Source organism: Lepidochelys olivacea (assembly GCF_965140295.1).
Source record: "Lepidochelys olivacea isolate rLepOli2 genome assembly, chromosome: 7".
Taxonomy (NCBI): Eukaryota; Metazoa; Chordata; order Testudines; family Cheloniidae; genus Lepidochelys; species Lepidochelys olivacea.
In genome coordinates, this window is record NC_140417.1 from 46,173,697 (window position 1) to 46,189,738 (window position 16,042).

Here is a 16,042-nt window from a genome sequence, read left to right on the forward strand (position 1 = left end):
TCAGAAAAAAATTTGAATGCTCATCAGCAGTAGTAGGAATTGGTTTCATAGTAAGGAAGGGAACGTGGTAGCAATGAGGTATCCGTGGCATTGAACTATTCTTTGTTGCCTTGTAGGTCGAGGTAAGCCCTTTGGAAAATGCCATTCAAGTTGTTGAGAACAAAAACCAGGAACTGAGGACATTGATAAGCCAGTATCAGCACAAGCAAATGCATGGCAACATTAACCTGCTCAGCATGTGTCTGAATGGAGTGATTGATGCAGCAGTGAATGGTGGCATAGCACGGTACCAGGAGGTAAGTAGGGACTGTACCTCTGAGTTTAGTATCAACCTATTAGCAGCTCTTTCCCAGAAGCATTTCTCCTGCTGTGTTGAAAATAGCATGACATAATAATAAGTCAAATATAAGAAATTACCCCTATGTGCCCAGTTTTCATACTTGTGATCTAAACAGGATGCTGAAATCCCATGTTTAGTTGTTTATATATCAGCACTTGGACAAGTAAATCCTGTTGTATGTAGCTAAGTGTTGATATGAATGTCCAGATATGGGTTCTGGATGTCCTGTTTAGATGGCACAGTTGAAAACGCAGCTTCTCAAGTGTAAATTCTGATTGACACGGCACAGCTGATCTTGCATGTACAATAGTGAAGCAGGCAGTTCATGTACTGCTATACTGTAAACACGTTTTCCAAAGCAGGCAGTGGGACTCGCTCTCTGTGCTGATGGAGACTGAATGTGATGAGGTTCCTGCTGAGGGAAAGTTGCTGGCTGGCACTTCCAAAGAGTTGTCTTTGCCAGACAGTGTCCAGTATAGTCTTAGTCCTAAGGGGACCTAATGTTCTGCTTCCTTCGCCAGGAGTTAGTTAAAGATGTATGTTGCAAAAGGGAGCTACAGGGACACATACTGAAAAATGATGATGCTGGTCCACATTTTTGGGTTGTGTGTGCCCTGCAGAGAAGCACAGAAAAAGCTCTTCATCCCTTACATTATTTACTCCTTTAGTCACTTATTTCCTACAGTTTCTTGAGATACTTAAATGAAAGAAGCTATATAAAATTCAAGTAATGGGCTTAATGACAGTGCTCTGCACTGTCATGTGGGGAGATTTGATTAAATTCATGATCCTTTGGGGCTGGGAGAGAATACCTTATGCTACTCAATAGTGATCCCTTTGACTAACTGAGGAGCAGAATTTTCTAGGCAGCTAAAATTGTGGTACTGTAGCTTCATCTAGGTCCCAAAATACTAGAAAAGATCAGTTAAATGGAATTTTCAGTTTGCTAAGTGTACTTGGGTCCCCTAGGATTTCTGTTCCTTCTTTTCTCCCTCTTTGACATATGGACATAATCAGTGGTGAGCTGGAGCCGGTTCGCACCGGTTCGCGTGAACCAGTTGTTAAATTTTGAAGCAGTTTTAGAACCGGTTGTTAAACCGCTTCCCTGCAGGGGGCGCTGAGGCTTTGATGGGCTCCGGCCGGGAAGTGATGTAATTCCTCCTCCGGCTGCCAGGGGAGCTGCGCTGTGGGAGCCATGTGGGCTGCCGCCTGGCCTTAGGCATGAGCCCTGTTGCTGCTGCTGCTCCCCTGGCCCTGGTGCTCCCGCTGCTGCCTGGTGGTCCCCGGCTGCTCTGCCGGGCCTGGGCTGCGTCCTGCTGCTTGGGCTGCTCCTAGCCACTCTCCCCTTGAGCACCCACCACCCTGCCCGCAGCCAGCCCCTGCCCTGCCTCCAGCCAGCCCCGCACGCCCTGCCCGCAGCCAGCCCCTGCCGCACCCCCTGCCCTGCCTGCAGCCAGCCCCCATCTCCAGCCACCCCCGCACTCCCTGCCTCCAGCCACCCCCTGCCCTGCCTCCAGCCACCCGTCTCCAGCCACCCCCACACCCCCTGCCTGCAGCCAGCCCCTGCCCTGCCCACAGCCAGCCTCTGTCTCCAGGCACCCCCGCACCCCCTGCCCTGCCTCCAGCCACCCCAGCACCCTCTGCCCTGCCCGTACCAGCCCCTGTCTCCAGCCACCCCTGCACCCCCTGCCTGCAGCCAGCCCCTGCTGCACTCCCTGCCCTGCCCGCAGCCAGCCCCTGTCTCCAGCCAGCCCTGCACCCCCCTGCCCTGCCTGCAGCCAGCCCCTACCTCCAGTCAGCCCCTGCCCTGTCTCCAGCCAACCCCACACCCTCCCGTCTCCAGCCAGCTCCGCACCCCCTGCCCTGTCCACAGCCAGCCCTGCACCCCCTGCCTCCAGCTAGCCCTGCCCCACGCCCTTGTCTGCAGCTGGCCCCACGTCCGCTGGAGCCCTGCAGTTCCCAGGGCAGTAACCCTTCACACCTGCTTCAATGAGGGGGACAGGGAGCAGCTGGGACCCACACATGTGCATGACCAGACAGCAAGTGTGAAAAATCAGGACAGGGGGTGGGGGGTAATAGCAACCTATATAAGAAAAAGACCCCAAAATCGGGACTGTCCCTATAAAATCGGGACATCTGGTCACCCTAGCACACCCCCAGGGAGTGGCAGGGACCCACACTTGGGAAACAGAGCTCATTTCTAGTTCAGGCCCATCTTTTTAGAAAAGAACTTTAGGCAGGGTTAACATACATCCGTATTTTCCCAGACAGGTCAGGCTTTTTGGTTCTTAAATCGCTGTCCGGGAGGAATTTTTAAAATTTACGTATACGTAAATACGGACGTATGGTAACCCTGTTGGTACAAAAAATACATACTGGGGCACATCCCTTAAATCAGAACTTTTTATAGGGAACCAGTTGTTAAGATTTTGACAGCTCATCACTGGACATAATAAATTGTTTCCTAATAAGGAGATGATTTGTCTTTTTCCCACAGGCCTTTTTTGATAAAGATTATATCACCAAGCACCCTGGAGATGCAGAAAAAATCACACAGCTCAAGGAGCTCATGCAGGAACAGGTACTGCTGTGCTTTTAACAATGAAGGAAGAATGCTATGATAGTGTGTGGATTCCTCAGCAATCACTTTGCAAACCCAGAGCTAAATAATTCATTCAGAAGCAAAGAAACACAGGAGCTTTGCAGTGTATTTAAAGCATAGGGAAGTGAGAAGGCCAATGAATTAATAATGCACTAGCCTTTCACCTGAGTTGAAGCCTAATTTAAATAACAAATTAAATGAGTATGGCTTCTCCTTTTATTAAGCAATGGATGTCTTTCTACATTACAAAACTACCCATCATTTTAGGATAGTTAGCAACTTCTTCTCAGTGGAGTCTCAGGATAGACATAGTCAGGGTGGTACAGATCATAACTGAAATATGTTTGCAGAGCCATGTGGGAAAGCATATACAGAGCCTACTTGCACTATCCCTGACTCTGTCCAGTGTTCTCAGTGTCTCACTTGCACAAACATATAAAATCTCACCAGATAGGTTGTAAATCAGTGATGTGATGAGAAAGAAAAATCATGTCACTGTTAAATTAATGATTGGCAAAATATTTATCCCCTCCCATAACACAAGAACTAGGGGGTCACCAAATGAAATTAATAGGCAGCAAATTAAAAGCATACAAAAGGAAGTACTTCTTCACACAATGAACAATCCACCTGTGGAACTCATTGCCAGGGGATGTTGTGAAGGGTTCAAAAAATAATTAAATAAGCTCATGGAGGATAAGTCCATCAATGGCTATTAGCCGAGATGGTCTGGGATGCAACCCCATGCTCTGGGTATCCTAAGCCTCTAACTGCCAGCAGCTGGGAGTGGACAACAGGGGTTGGATCAGTCAGTGATTGCCCTATTCTGTTCATAACCTCTGAAGCATCTGGCATTGGCCACTGTTGGAAGACACGGTACTAGGCTAGATACACCATTGGTCTGACCTGGTATGGTCATTCTTAAGCTATATTCAAAAAGTCTGTCCAAGTCTGAATGGAGTTTTGGGGATTATTCAGCAGAGGTAGCATGGACTTTGAGGGTCATTTAATCCCTGTGTGTATCTCAGATTTTCCATCTGCAAAATAAGGATAATGCTTATTTTACCAATTCTCAGGGGGAGTCGTGAGGATCAATTAGATATTACTTGTACATGATGTAAACTATATAAATGCTAAGTATTATTATTAAGTATTACTGTGCTCTCTCATCTGAGAGTTTATATAATGCTACTCACTATTATATTCATGACCTTTAAAAATGGGACCTTTATGAATAAATAATGAGCAATAGAGAGCCGACAGTTAATAGTGTACATTGCAGCTTTGCCACTATTCAGATTAATTGTAGAAAATCCCCCTACAAATCTCCATTAGCAACTTTGATCCCTTATCTGACATTATGTGAAGATATGGACAAAGGGAATTTCCTGTGTCACAAAGAACTAACTGAGTGAGGACTCAACACTGTCTGCAGAGTGAATCAATTTTGTCATTTTTTACTGTTCTCTCTTGCAACTGTAAATCCAACATGTCACAAACGTGGTTGTCTCACACTTAAAATGTATGTTAAACACATACTTGTCAGCTTTCTTATGTTTACTAATTTTCAGCAATCTTGCAAATGAACAAGAGACTCTTTTACAGATCTCTCTCACTCGCTGACCAAACTAGAGGACAAATTATGTAGTGTCTTCTAGGCTGAATGAAGATGTTCTTGATTCATGATGTTATAATTCCTTTTTTTTTTTAATAGGTCCATGTTCTTGGAGTGGGTCTGGCAGTACATGAGAAATTTGTACATCCAGAGATGCGTCCTCTACATAAGAAACTGATTGATCAGTTCCAAATGATGCGATCTAGTCTGTACCATGTAAGCTAATCACCCCCACCACCACTTCCGGGTCGTTGTCAGTAGTTCAGAGCCATGCTAAAAATTAATTCAGTTGCAATGAGATGCACACAGGAACTGGACAAAAGTAGTGTATATTAAACCTATGGGATTGTCTAACTCTTACAAGAAACCTTGTTTCCAGTGCAAAAATTAAAGCCCAAAAAGATTTGCAAACTGAGCCCTTAATACAGTCCCTGGGATTTTTCAAGGTCCCTCTCCTGTAATTTATATCACTGGTGATGTGGGAGAAGGTCTGTGAAGCTGAATACTCACACTGTCTTACATAACGTAGGGCAAAATTTTGCCCTTATCATGGGGTGCTGTGCCAGGGGTGGGGAGAAAGATGACTAGACAGTACTAGTTGCCCATCTCACAAAACAACCATCCTGTTGCAACCTGTTGAATGCAGCATAGGTGCCACCCAGATGCGGGGCTGGACACATTCCCTGGTTGGCAGATCATACTCAGCAATTAGCTCTGCAGACCAGGATGTTGATGGGATATGCCTTCTAGTCATCTTTTGTGGGAGAAGTCCTTTCCTGCTCCGTGCACTGGGGGATGGAAGTCCTCTCACCGGACAAGGACAGAAGTAGAAGGCAGAGGATCAGTCCCATAGTCAGAATGCCCTTATCTCCTGTAGGCTTTTTAGCCTGACAAGTCCTATCATTAGTCCAGTGCTGCAATGGTGGGAGAGCTAATGTAAACAGGGCACCAACAGCTGCTGATGTTTTTACCTCCATAGAAATTTGCTCAGAGTAGATAATTGGCAGTCACAGTTTCACATATATGCATCATATTTTATGTGTGTTTTATTCTACAACAATAGAAAGAACAAATAGGGCCTTCCACTTAAAATGTGCTTTAGGAAATTTCAGGGTTAATCTCCAGTGTTGAAATAGTGGGGCCTGTTTAGTGTGTTGTTTAACCAAGTGTACATGAGTTGATTTGCATTTAGTTTTGTTGGAAGATTTAAAAAGAGCTTGACTCTTGGAACTGCTCCTGAAGTCATTACTTTGTTAGCACATTTACTACTCAGCTGTCCTTAGTGAGGGGAGACATGTCCATTGCATGTAATTATCACTTCTTAAAATTCACTCGCAAAGGAATCCATGGTTATTTAAGAAGATAGAGACCAAAAGTTAGCTTCAAAGCAGTGGACGTGTTATTCCTTGACTTTAGCAAAGCTTTTGATATGGTCTCCCACAATACTCTGCCAGCAAGTTAAAGAAGTATGGGCTGGATGAATGGACTATAAGGTGGATAGAAAGCTGGCTAGATCGTAGGGCTCAACGGGTAGTGATCAATGGCTCCATGTCTAGTTGGCAGCCGGTATCAAGTGGAGTGCCCCAAGGGTCGGTCCTGGGGCCGGTTTTGTTCAATATCTTTGTTAATGATCTGGAGGATGGCGTGGACTGCACCCTCAGCAAGTTTGCGGATGACACTAAACTGGGAGGAGTGGTAGATATGCTGGAGGGTAGGGATAGGATACAGAGGGACCTAGACAAATGAGAGGATTGGGCCAAAAGAAATCTGATGAGGTTCAACAAAAACAAGTGCAGAGACCTGCACTTAGGACGGAAGAATCTCGTGCACTGCTACAGACTAGGGACTGAATGGCTGGGCAAGAAGGATGTGGAAAAATTGGAAAGAGTCCAGCGGAGGGTAACAAAAATGATTAGGGGACTGGAACACATGAGTTATGAGGAGAGGCTTAGGGAACTGGGATTGTTTAGTCTGCAGAAGAGAAGAATGAGGGGGGATTTGATAGCTGCTTTCAACTACCTGAAAGGGGGTTCCAAAGAGGATGGATCTAGACTGTTCTCAGTGGTAGCAGATGACAGAACGAGGAGTAATGGTCTCAAGTTGCTGTGGGGGAGGTTTAGGTTTGGATATTAGGAAAAACTTTTTCACGAGGAGGGTGGTGAAGCTCTGGAATGGGTTACCTAGGGAGGTGGTGGAATCTCCTTTCTTAGAGGTTTTTAAGGTCAGGCTTGACAAATCCCTGGCTGGGATGATTTAGTTGGGGAGTGGTCCTGCTTTGAGCAGGGGATTGGACTAGATGACCTCCTGAGGTCCCTTCCAACCCTGATATTCTATGATTCTATGATTCAATAGCACATAATAAATAGGTATGAGATGCTTATGTGTTGTCACTCAGAAGAGTTGTGTGATCAGAAGCTTTTTCATGCCAATTTGTTTGAAAGCTTAATAAGAAGTTAATTATACAAAAAGCGCACTGTGCTGCCTCTCAGTTACTAGTGTCTCAAGATTTGGCTGCAGCTGTAGAACCAAACACTCAGAATTAGAAAGGTTAACGCTGTGTAAGATAAAGCTCATTTAGAAGACTGCTCCTGTTCTGTTTGAAGAAATCTGATCTCATAGTAGTTTCATGGTCATCTCCTCCCTATGGCCAATTTATCCCCTCTACATCCCACCCTAATCCTCAGTATCCTGAGGCACATCACTGAAAAGACAACACCTGTTGGGGGGGGAGGGAAGAGGAGAGGAGAAATAGAACAGTCATAGAACAATCATTAGTGTCTTGGTAAGTGCTGACTGTCTGGTTAATGTTGTGGGGTTTTTTTAATCAGTGGTTCGTGCAGAGTCAATGAACCCAAGACAAGTCTAAATTTCTCTGCTTCTCAGATTGTTAATAATGTTGTCAGACATCATAGAGGAGCCATAGACTCCACTATCACTAAGAGTGATGTCGACTTGACCCTTTATGCTGTTTTATTCTTCAGTGCTTTGGGACAGCTTCTTGAGGTGTTTGGGTCAAATGGATCTTAAGAAATGGCAGACCACTTATCTATTCACAGTACAGTGTCATTTTCACAGATACCTTGACTCCTTCATAAACATTTTAAAAAAACAAAGAAGGGGCAGCTTTCAAAGATTTAAGAAAACATTTTGAATTACATATGGTAGCATTTAACGTTATATGCTGAAAGGCAAATCCACATTTTCTAAGTGCTATGTGAGGATGGCCACAAATGAGGCCTCCAGAATTCTACAATATGGCCCACCTTTAATATGGAGATGTGGTCCCCATAGACTACAGCTCCCAACCTGCAGTTCCCCATCTTTGTACAAGTGGCTGGGCCACACTACATGCTGGTATTTGTATTCTCTGCATGCCATATCTTCATATTAAAAATGAAGGCAGTCACAATCTGGTCCATTGTATGCCTAAACTTCCAGCAAATTGTTGAGGTGGTGCCTGGGAATTGTTGGTATCAAGCTAATTAGGTTGGGAGTGAAGGGGTCTGAAAGCTCTTGGGCTAATTGCAAAACCATAATAGCTCTGTGAAGAACATAGTCACAGATGTATCACTTTTGATGAAAAGGGAAAGCTTATTTCCCTTTTCCCATGATCAAGCCCAAAATTTCTGAAGTAAATACGTGATTTTGTGTTTCCTATGTAGGAGTTGCCTGGTTTGGATAAGTTGAGTCCAGCCTGTTCTGGTAGCAGCACCCCACGCAGCAGTGTTCTTGTGTCACACAGCCCTATGAGTCCAGAGAGCATCAAGCTGGTGCATCGACACAGGTACCTGTTTTTCTGCTGTAATCTCTAGAATTTCTAACAGTTTAAGCAGAAAGTTCTAAATGTACCATCCTGTGCTGGCATGAGTTCTCAAAACTCCATGGAAGGGCAGAGAGGGATTTTAATAAAGTTTATGGGCCCAAATAAGCCTAGCCTCATAGGTGGCTAGAAGTACTGTGGAGGCAATAACATCAGCCTTTGTAGAAAAGTGTCCCTTTTGTTTGTCTGCAATGACCACTGATGTTTGATTCAGAGTCATCACTGGAAAGCTTTGAAGTGAAGCCATCTGTTCCCTCTCATGTCTAGGTTGGAAGCTGTGTTGCACTGAGAAGCCAGGGATTTAATAGAGATCTTAAGCGCTTGTTAGCTGGAAGCTGACACGTAGCGACTCCACCGCAATGTTTATACAAACAGATAAAATATCCTTAACTGTCACTTAGATTTTTCTTATAGCCCAAAATTCACGATGACTTTGAAAGTCCAAACTTTTAATATTTCTGACATGTAAATGAGGGATTGGCAGCCTGCTCAGGTTAAATAAAACACACATTTTGACAACCAAAAAAAAAAAGTCTTGTTGCTTATTTTTGGAATTGAACTCAAACTGAATCTTTGTTTAAGATTCTAAAGATGTTCAGATTGTTGTGTTTACAATTCTGATTTCCAGCCTAGACTAGAATCAAAATACAATAAGAGAAGCTTTCAAGGTATTAGATCAGAATGGTATAAAATAACACAGGCCAATTTTCAGATTTAAGAGGCTTATAAGGTTTAGATAAGCATCTGAACTTCTTGATTCTGATTCAGACTGAGCACCCATTCCTAACGCCAACCCTAGCACTGATGATAGCAGGACTTCAGGATACAAACAAATATTTTTAGCCTCTATAAAATGTGCTGTTAGTTGAAAAGAGTTATCGCCTCACAAGACAGAACAACAAACACAAAAATGGTACAGGAGTTGTGAAGTCTTAGTTGCTATTCTCTGCTTTTTCCTTTTGAAGAGTTAGACCATGTAGCTGATTTTAAAGCTTTTTTCAGTAGAACAGGGTGCAGCAACTCACTCTCAGGTGCGTAAATCCAAGAAGTTAAATTGTGTGGTAGAATTCCACAGTCTGCCACTCAGTCAAAGTGATGGCACTTTTCTCAAAAGTCATCAACTTGTAAAGAGCTTCCATGTTGTCGGTGTGATTTAGCAAGATTCTACTGTGTATATTGTGTGTGTGATTCAGAGTAAGAGAGGAATATATCAACGTAATTTTACATCATGAGAGATCAAAGTGCAGCCTGCAGGCCATTTGGGCCATAGAGTTCTACATTCAGCTGCATTTGCCTTCAATTCTAATACATATGTGTCAACCAAGGAGACTACAGACTACACAGGAAATGCTCCATCTTGATCTGAGTAACCTCTGCTGCAGCTCAATGAAACATTCCTGGGAGCTGTCTCCACAGGTTGCATCTCAGCATTAAAAATGAGAGTGGTTTCAGTCTGCTCTGTTTGAGGCAAATTAGGTGTAGCACTCAGCTTCCTGGAAGGATGCCAGCTTGGCCCCAGATTGAAGTTTGAATGACCTTGTTTTATATTGTCAATGTGTATGTAACTGAAATGTAATAGTATTGGTTTCTTATTGCATTTGCCATGAAAATGTAAGGGATGGGCATATTTGCGTAAGCATTTATGGCCTGATTTTTCAAAGGTTTTCAACACAAAAGTCTCTGGGACTTGCAGGTATTCAGCACCTTTGAAGATCAGGCCTCACTACTTAAAACTAAGATTTGGAAAAGAATATTGTCTAACCTTTGCACCCTGTTTTTCCTCTGTCTCCATATTTGTTTTAGCCCATTGAACTTGCTGGGTTCAGTCCGACACTCGTCATCCTCTCTTTCCTCCCATACTTCTAGTGAAACAGGAAACCTGGTTGTCCTAACAGACAGTTCTGTAGGGGAAACCGCTGAGGACATGTACCACATGCAGGTATAGCTGCCATACAACATCAAGGACCTATTGCTAGGAATATAATTGAACATGCCCCATAGGCTGTACTTAGGACAATAATTATTTACATGTACAATAGCCATACTTAGACCTCTTCTGTCTTAGATTTATCTATAGCTATGAATTGAAAAGATATAGCAGTAATCCCATGGAGTCTGACCTGGTGTAGAGATCAGTATCTCCTAAAGATTGATAGAAATGCCATGGAGGCAAAGATTGCTCCCAGTGATTTCTTTCTAAGGTAAATATGATTAACTCTTCTATGGGTTTCAGAGTAACAGCTGTGTTAGTCTGTCTTTGCAAAAAGAAAAGGAGTACTTGTGGCACCTTAGAGACTAACCAATTTATTTGAGCATGAGCTTTCGTGAGCTACAGCTCACTTCATCGGATGCATACCGTGGAAACTGCAGTAGACATTATATACACACAGAGACCATGAAACAATACCCCCTCCCACCCCACTGTCCTGCTGGTAATAGCTTATCTAAAGTGATCATCAAGTTGGGCCATTTCCAGCACAAATCCAGGTTTTCTATAGGTGTAAATTAAAAGTTCCTAGTGCAGCCTAAGAACAGAGCAAAGTAAAGGTCATCTTTATAAGGGGTGTGTTATCACCTAGTGAGCAGAATAGTTAGTTTTTCTTATTGAGATGCTTATCTTACTAAGTAATGTCTCTTTCAATCCATGACAATCAATCTGAGAGGCCGAAATGGGTCCCACAGCTCAATGACTGTACAGTGTTAATAGTGAGTTTTATTGTAACTATTTCCTAGACAGAGGTCATATTCCCTACACATTTGATGATCTGAGGCAGGTGAATATATAATGCACCAGTCTGCTCAGTTTTCTGTCTTGCTGATTTCTCTGCCTCCTGCAGCTTGTTTACCCTAACTCCACGTACCAAGGCTCAGTCACCAACATCTCTGTTTTATCCTCATCCCAGGCCAGTCCTTCCACTTCAAGCCTGAGTTCTACCCACTCTGCACCATCGCAGATGATTAACTCTGCCCCTCCCAGTGCACGAGGTAAGAATGGAGAGACTTTGAGTGAAGAGTTCAGGAACCCAAATGGCCCTGACTCTTGTCCTATCAGTTTATAGATTGTGCTGCTGAGATGCTTGAAATATACAGTAATTTTACTATTTTACTTTTGGAATTAGGGATTGTTTTTTCAACAGTGACTTCTTCTGAAATGTTTTGTGTAACCGCCAAAGTGGTCTCAGTCATCTTTTCAACAAAATTTGGTGGAGTGTATATCTTTGGTACTTGCTAACTTCAGGCAGTTTAATTATGTAATGGTTTTGAATGTGCTTCCACACAATTGAGCCAACCACTTGCATCACAGACACTGTAAGGGAAAGGATGCCATACTGCCCTATGGCAAACAATCTGCTGAAGGCTGTAAATAGTTATTTGTTACAATACTTGCAAGAAGTGGAACATCAGGAAAAGGCAAAGTTCAGTCTTGTGTCTTTAAGGAAATTAGGCCATTCTAAAGAAGTTGTGAGATGGGTTAACATTCATGTATACAATGAAGGTTGAAGGGCTTGGAATGAGAGATACCAGAATTAAAAGAGAACTTTCATGCTGGATCATACTTGAAGACAAGAAGAAAAAAAACACAAAATACTTTACCTCTTAATGTTTTGTTTTCCTTTACCTCTTAGGGTAACTACGCTTAGTGCAGTGAATCCCCTTTTCCCCAGGCCTCAGAACTGCAGTGGAGTCACTCCATGTCTGCTACTGCAGCCTCAGAGCTTTAGTAACCTCCATTCAGATTGTTTCCTTCCCCTTTTGTGGGAGCTCTGTTGCATGTCCACCTGCCCCCACCCCAGCCACTACTTACATCTCCCTCCACAGGCTCATGCAGAAGGCCTCTATAGTACAGGCTGTAGAGCTTGACTCCACTTGCTCAGATCTTGTTCCTTTTCCCCACACAAAAGAATTCCACTGGCTGCACTGTGGCCAGTGGTCTCTGTAAACACAAAAGAGGGAGCAGAATTTGTTTCTTCTTAACTAGAATAAGAGCTTTTTTCTTCTCAGTGCAGCCTGTCTTTGTGCATGATCCTACAATGAAGTATAAATCACAGTCTGTTGCTATATCAGAAATGCAGCAGGATGATTTAGCAGAAGGATCAGGTGAATAGAAAGCTGAGGAATGGGATTACTTATGTCAATAAAAATAGCTTTGTTAATTATCAAGAGCTGGAGGAAAATAATGACAACCAAATAATAAAGTAATTAGAATAAAGGTGACATAGCAGGGAAAGGAAGGTGGAACTGAATATGGTCCTGTCATGTCAAGAAGGCTCTGTAAATGAACCTGCCCAGCTAGTTCTATGAGGCCTGAATCTTTTGAGGGAAAAGTGTGAGATTCTGGTGCTTGCAGCATTTCAAGCTATTTTCCAGTTCAGAAATCTGGTATTCACAGCCCCAGGCTTTGCCAGTCATTCTGAGCTGTCTGACTTCCCAGCATCACCAACTGCCCCTTCAGGTTTCAGCTATGGTCTCTGCTGTTGCTTAGGAACCAAAGTGATGAACAATATAAAAGGATGTCTGGCTGATGCTTAAGTCGACAGCACCTCCCACAGATGAGAACTAGATAACTCTACTGACTACAAATAACAAAACAGCAAGAGAAACAGTGATTTTCAAGTTGCAGTGGGAGAGGTTTAGATTGAATATTAGGAAAAACTTTTTCACTAAGAGGGTGGTGAAACACTGGAATGCGTTACCTAGGGAGGTGGTAGAATCTCCTTCCTTAGAGGTTTTTAAGGTCAGGCTTGACAAAGCCCTGGCTGGGATGATTTAACTGGGAATTGGTCCTGCTTCAAGCAGGGGGTTGGACTAGATGACCTTCTGGGGTCCCTTCCAACCCTGATATTCTATGATTCTATGATTTTAAAAGTGTATTATTTGAAGGGACATTTTTGGATATTATTTATTTTATTTTGTTTTACTTGCCATTCTTACTAGTACATTTTGATAAGTTCAAGATAAAACATTTCTTCCCTGCCAGTTTTGTCCATTTTCAGTTAGGCATAAAGAAGTGTTTACCTCCACAGTCTAATGAATTATTATGAAAGTCCTAGATCTTTTCCATACTTCACAATTTGCAAGTTTCTAATCTGGTTATTATGAAAGCTCCATTTAGAGTGAAATTGTTCAGCAGAAAAAACAACTTCACTATATAAAAGTTCCACTGTGTTAAAATTAACATGGCTTTGGTTTCTTTGTTTGACTTTTTTGTTTGTTTTTGTTTTTTTTAATTGGGGGAATTTGATGCTTGTTAAAATGAGTGATGGCACTGGCTAGAGCAAATTACGATCAAACTTCACATGCAGCTCTGCCAATGCACCTCTATCCTTTTTATATTTATTTATATTCTTTTTAATTTAGTGCTGGTGAAAGGTGCTGGATTGACAACACTGGAGGCTGAAGCCCTCTATTTATCCACAGAACAGATACAGCACGGGCGGCAGCAGTGCAAGCTTCCCCACACTGCCCCCACCAATGTGCCTCATCTCTGTCCTGGAGGGACCACCTCTAGAGGTGAGAGGATAGTTCAGTCTCCATGACCCGTTCAATCCTTGGCCTTTCTGCTGAGACTGCCGACAAAGTTACCAATTGAGATGCTGCATCAGTCAGGAACTGTACTAAGGCTATCAACTCATTTCACATGACCACCTAGCATTTCTCAGATTTAACAGTTCTTATCACCTCTGGTCCTAGGTTGAACATTGGTTACTTCTGTTTCTAGTTCTAGTATTTATCAGTTGTTAAAAGTTTTCATCTCTAGGTTCACATCTTAACCTAGAAGTGAAAAACTGCATCCCATTTCCCTAATCCTTGCACCAGCTTGTCCTGTTAGCTGCAGTCCTGTCCAGCAGCATGTTTACTAACATCAGTCTGAACAGAGAGGTGGCTTTGTGAGGTGGATTAATTTCCACAGGGACCAAGAGACCATCCAAGTCACTTGCACTTAGGGTTCAACTAGAATTTGAATCCCCCAGCCCTGGAGATGGGAGAGCTAATCCCCCACTCCCAGAATGTGGCACTGTTCAGTGAAGGAGAAAAATACCAGTTGTTTGAGACTCAACAATAAGCCAAGTAAACTAAGTTATAGAAATATGTATTACTAACTTAACATTTCATTTGCAGGAAGATAGTCATCAAGAAAATAGATTGATACTGATCTTATCCACAAAGAACTGATTAAATAGTACACAGCAAACCTTACAGTGATGTTATAATGCTCATCACCTCCAGCCAGGATCCAGGGAGTTGAATCTTATAAAGAAATGTTGTAATCAAGATACAGTAAGAACTCCATTAGCTTGCAGTAGTGATAGAGAAACACATTACAAATTACTGTTATTTGCCAATTTAAAGAGGATGTTCCTCTCTGGTTTTGCCCGGCCTGACCCAACCCCTAACATAGCCTGGTGAAGCACTTCCTGTTTACCCATTGGGAAGCTCCACGTCCCAGCCCCACCAAAAGAGCAGCACTGTGTTGTAGGCAAGATCAATGAGAATTTTTGAGTTTGCATTCATTCCCCTTGAGATCAGTCAGATCAGGCACTGCTCTAATTCTAATGGGGTTAAAAGAAGATATGAGCCAAGGTTCCTTAACCAGGAATTATAACAGGGAGTCCTATAAGGAGGTATGTAATGTTGTTTTAAAAGGAATCATTTTAAAGTTGGTGTAGAGCATGTTCAATACACTCTAAAGGCAGCTCATATTGAGTACTAGCTGTGGGAGCTGTCAAGTCATTCTCAATGCTTCCTCCAAACAGCCTTCTTCTCAGGCTTAGAGAGCAAAGGTCCCAGGTTCTTACTCAGCATGGTAAAAGAGCTTCTGTACTTGGCATTTGAAGTAAATTAAAATCTTCATTAGAGCTAAAAGTTCATGTTTGGGGCTGGAAGCAAATTGTTTCAAAATACCAATAGAAGTGGGAAAATCAAGGGGAAAATCAAGAAGGATTTAGCAGGAATTTACAGATTCCTCAATTAATTGAATATGCATTGCTAAAACCAATATTTTTGTGTCAATTTTAATATTTTATTTGGTTAAAATGTTGGAGTAAAATGAAAAGCCTCCCCAGGCCCTGACAAACCAAGTTTTGCTTTCCTATAAACAGTGTGTAAAACAATTTACACATTACATTTGCAAGGCCTACAAGCCGAAAAGCATAAGAGACCAAGGGTACCTGCAGCTGAGTTTTGTAAAGTCTGCAGGGCCACTGCATTGCAATGTTGTTCTGAAGGATATCCCTATGGCAGCTCTGGAAGCTTTTAAAAGATTTGAGTTTGAGATGCTCCTTAGCCAAGTCCAAATAACAGTCCTGATTGTTAACAGGATCTTAAATGAGCCACTCTTTCTGCACCCACAATTTTGCCAGAAAATCAGATGCTGAGACACTATTTATAATAACATTTCTAACCACAGTTATTTGCAATTCCAAACTGAGGGCTCAAGAAGGAGGGCTGGTTTTAAAAATTAGATTCTGCCACCATAAAGCAGCATAGAGCAAGGGATTTTGAAGATCATACAATGCAAGGTCTTGTGGGATTTGTGATTCTTTCTAAACTAATGGCACATATAGCTGCAATTTGCTCACATGACAAGAAAAATGAGGATCAAATGATAAATAAAAGGGAAAAAAGTTGCAATGTGGTTTGTGCTGTGATGCAGTTCTTGGCACC

At 42.6% G+C, this 16,042-nt stretch overlaps 1 protein-coding gene across 2 annotated transcripts in view; it reads left to right on the plus strand.

Moving 5' to 3' along the window:
• Positions 1-16,042, plus strand: part of DOCK3 (dedicator of cytokinesis 3) — a 585,745-nt gene that overhangs the window by 553,895 nt on the left and 15,808 nt on the right. For both annotated transcript variants that reach the window (XM_084634267.1, XM_084634266.1), the window contains 7 exons: positions 117-296; positions 2,838-2,921; positions 4,657-4,773; positions 8,220-8,341; positions 10,181-10,316; positions 11,281-11,362; positions 13,736-13,888. In XM_084634267.1, coding sequence (XP_084490393.1) covers positions 117-296; positions 2,838-2,921; positions 4,657-4,773; positions 8,220-8,341; positions 10,181-10,316; positions 11,281-11,362; positions 13,736-13,888 — 874 coding nt within the window. The remainder of the gene's footprint in view (positions 1-116; positions 297-2,837; positions 2,922-4,656; positions 4,774-8,219; positions 8,342-10,180; positions 10,317-11,280; positions 11,363-13,735; positions 13,889-16,042) is intronic.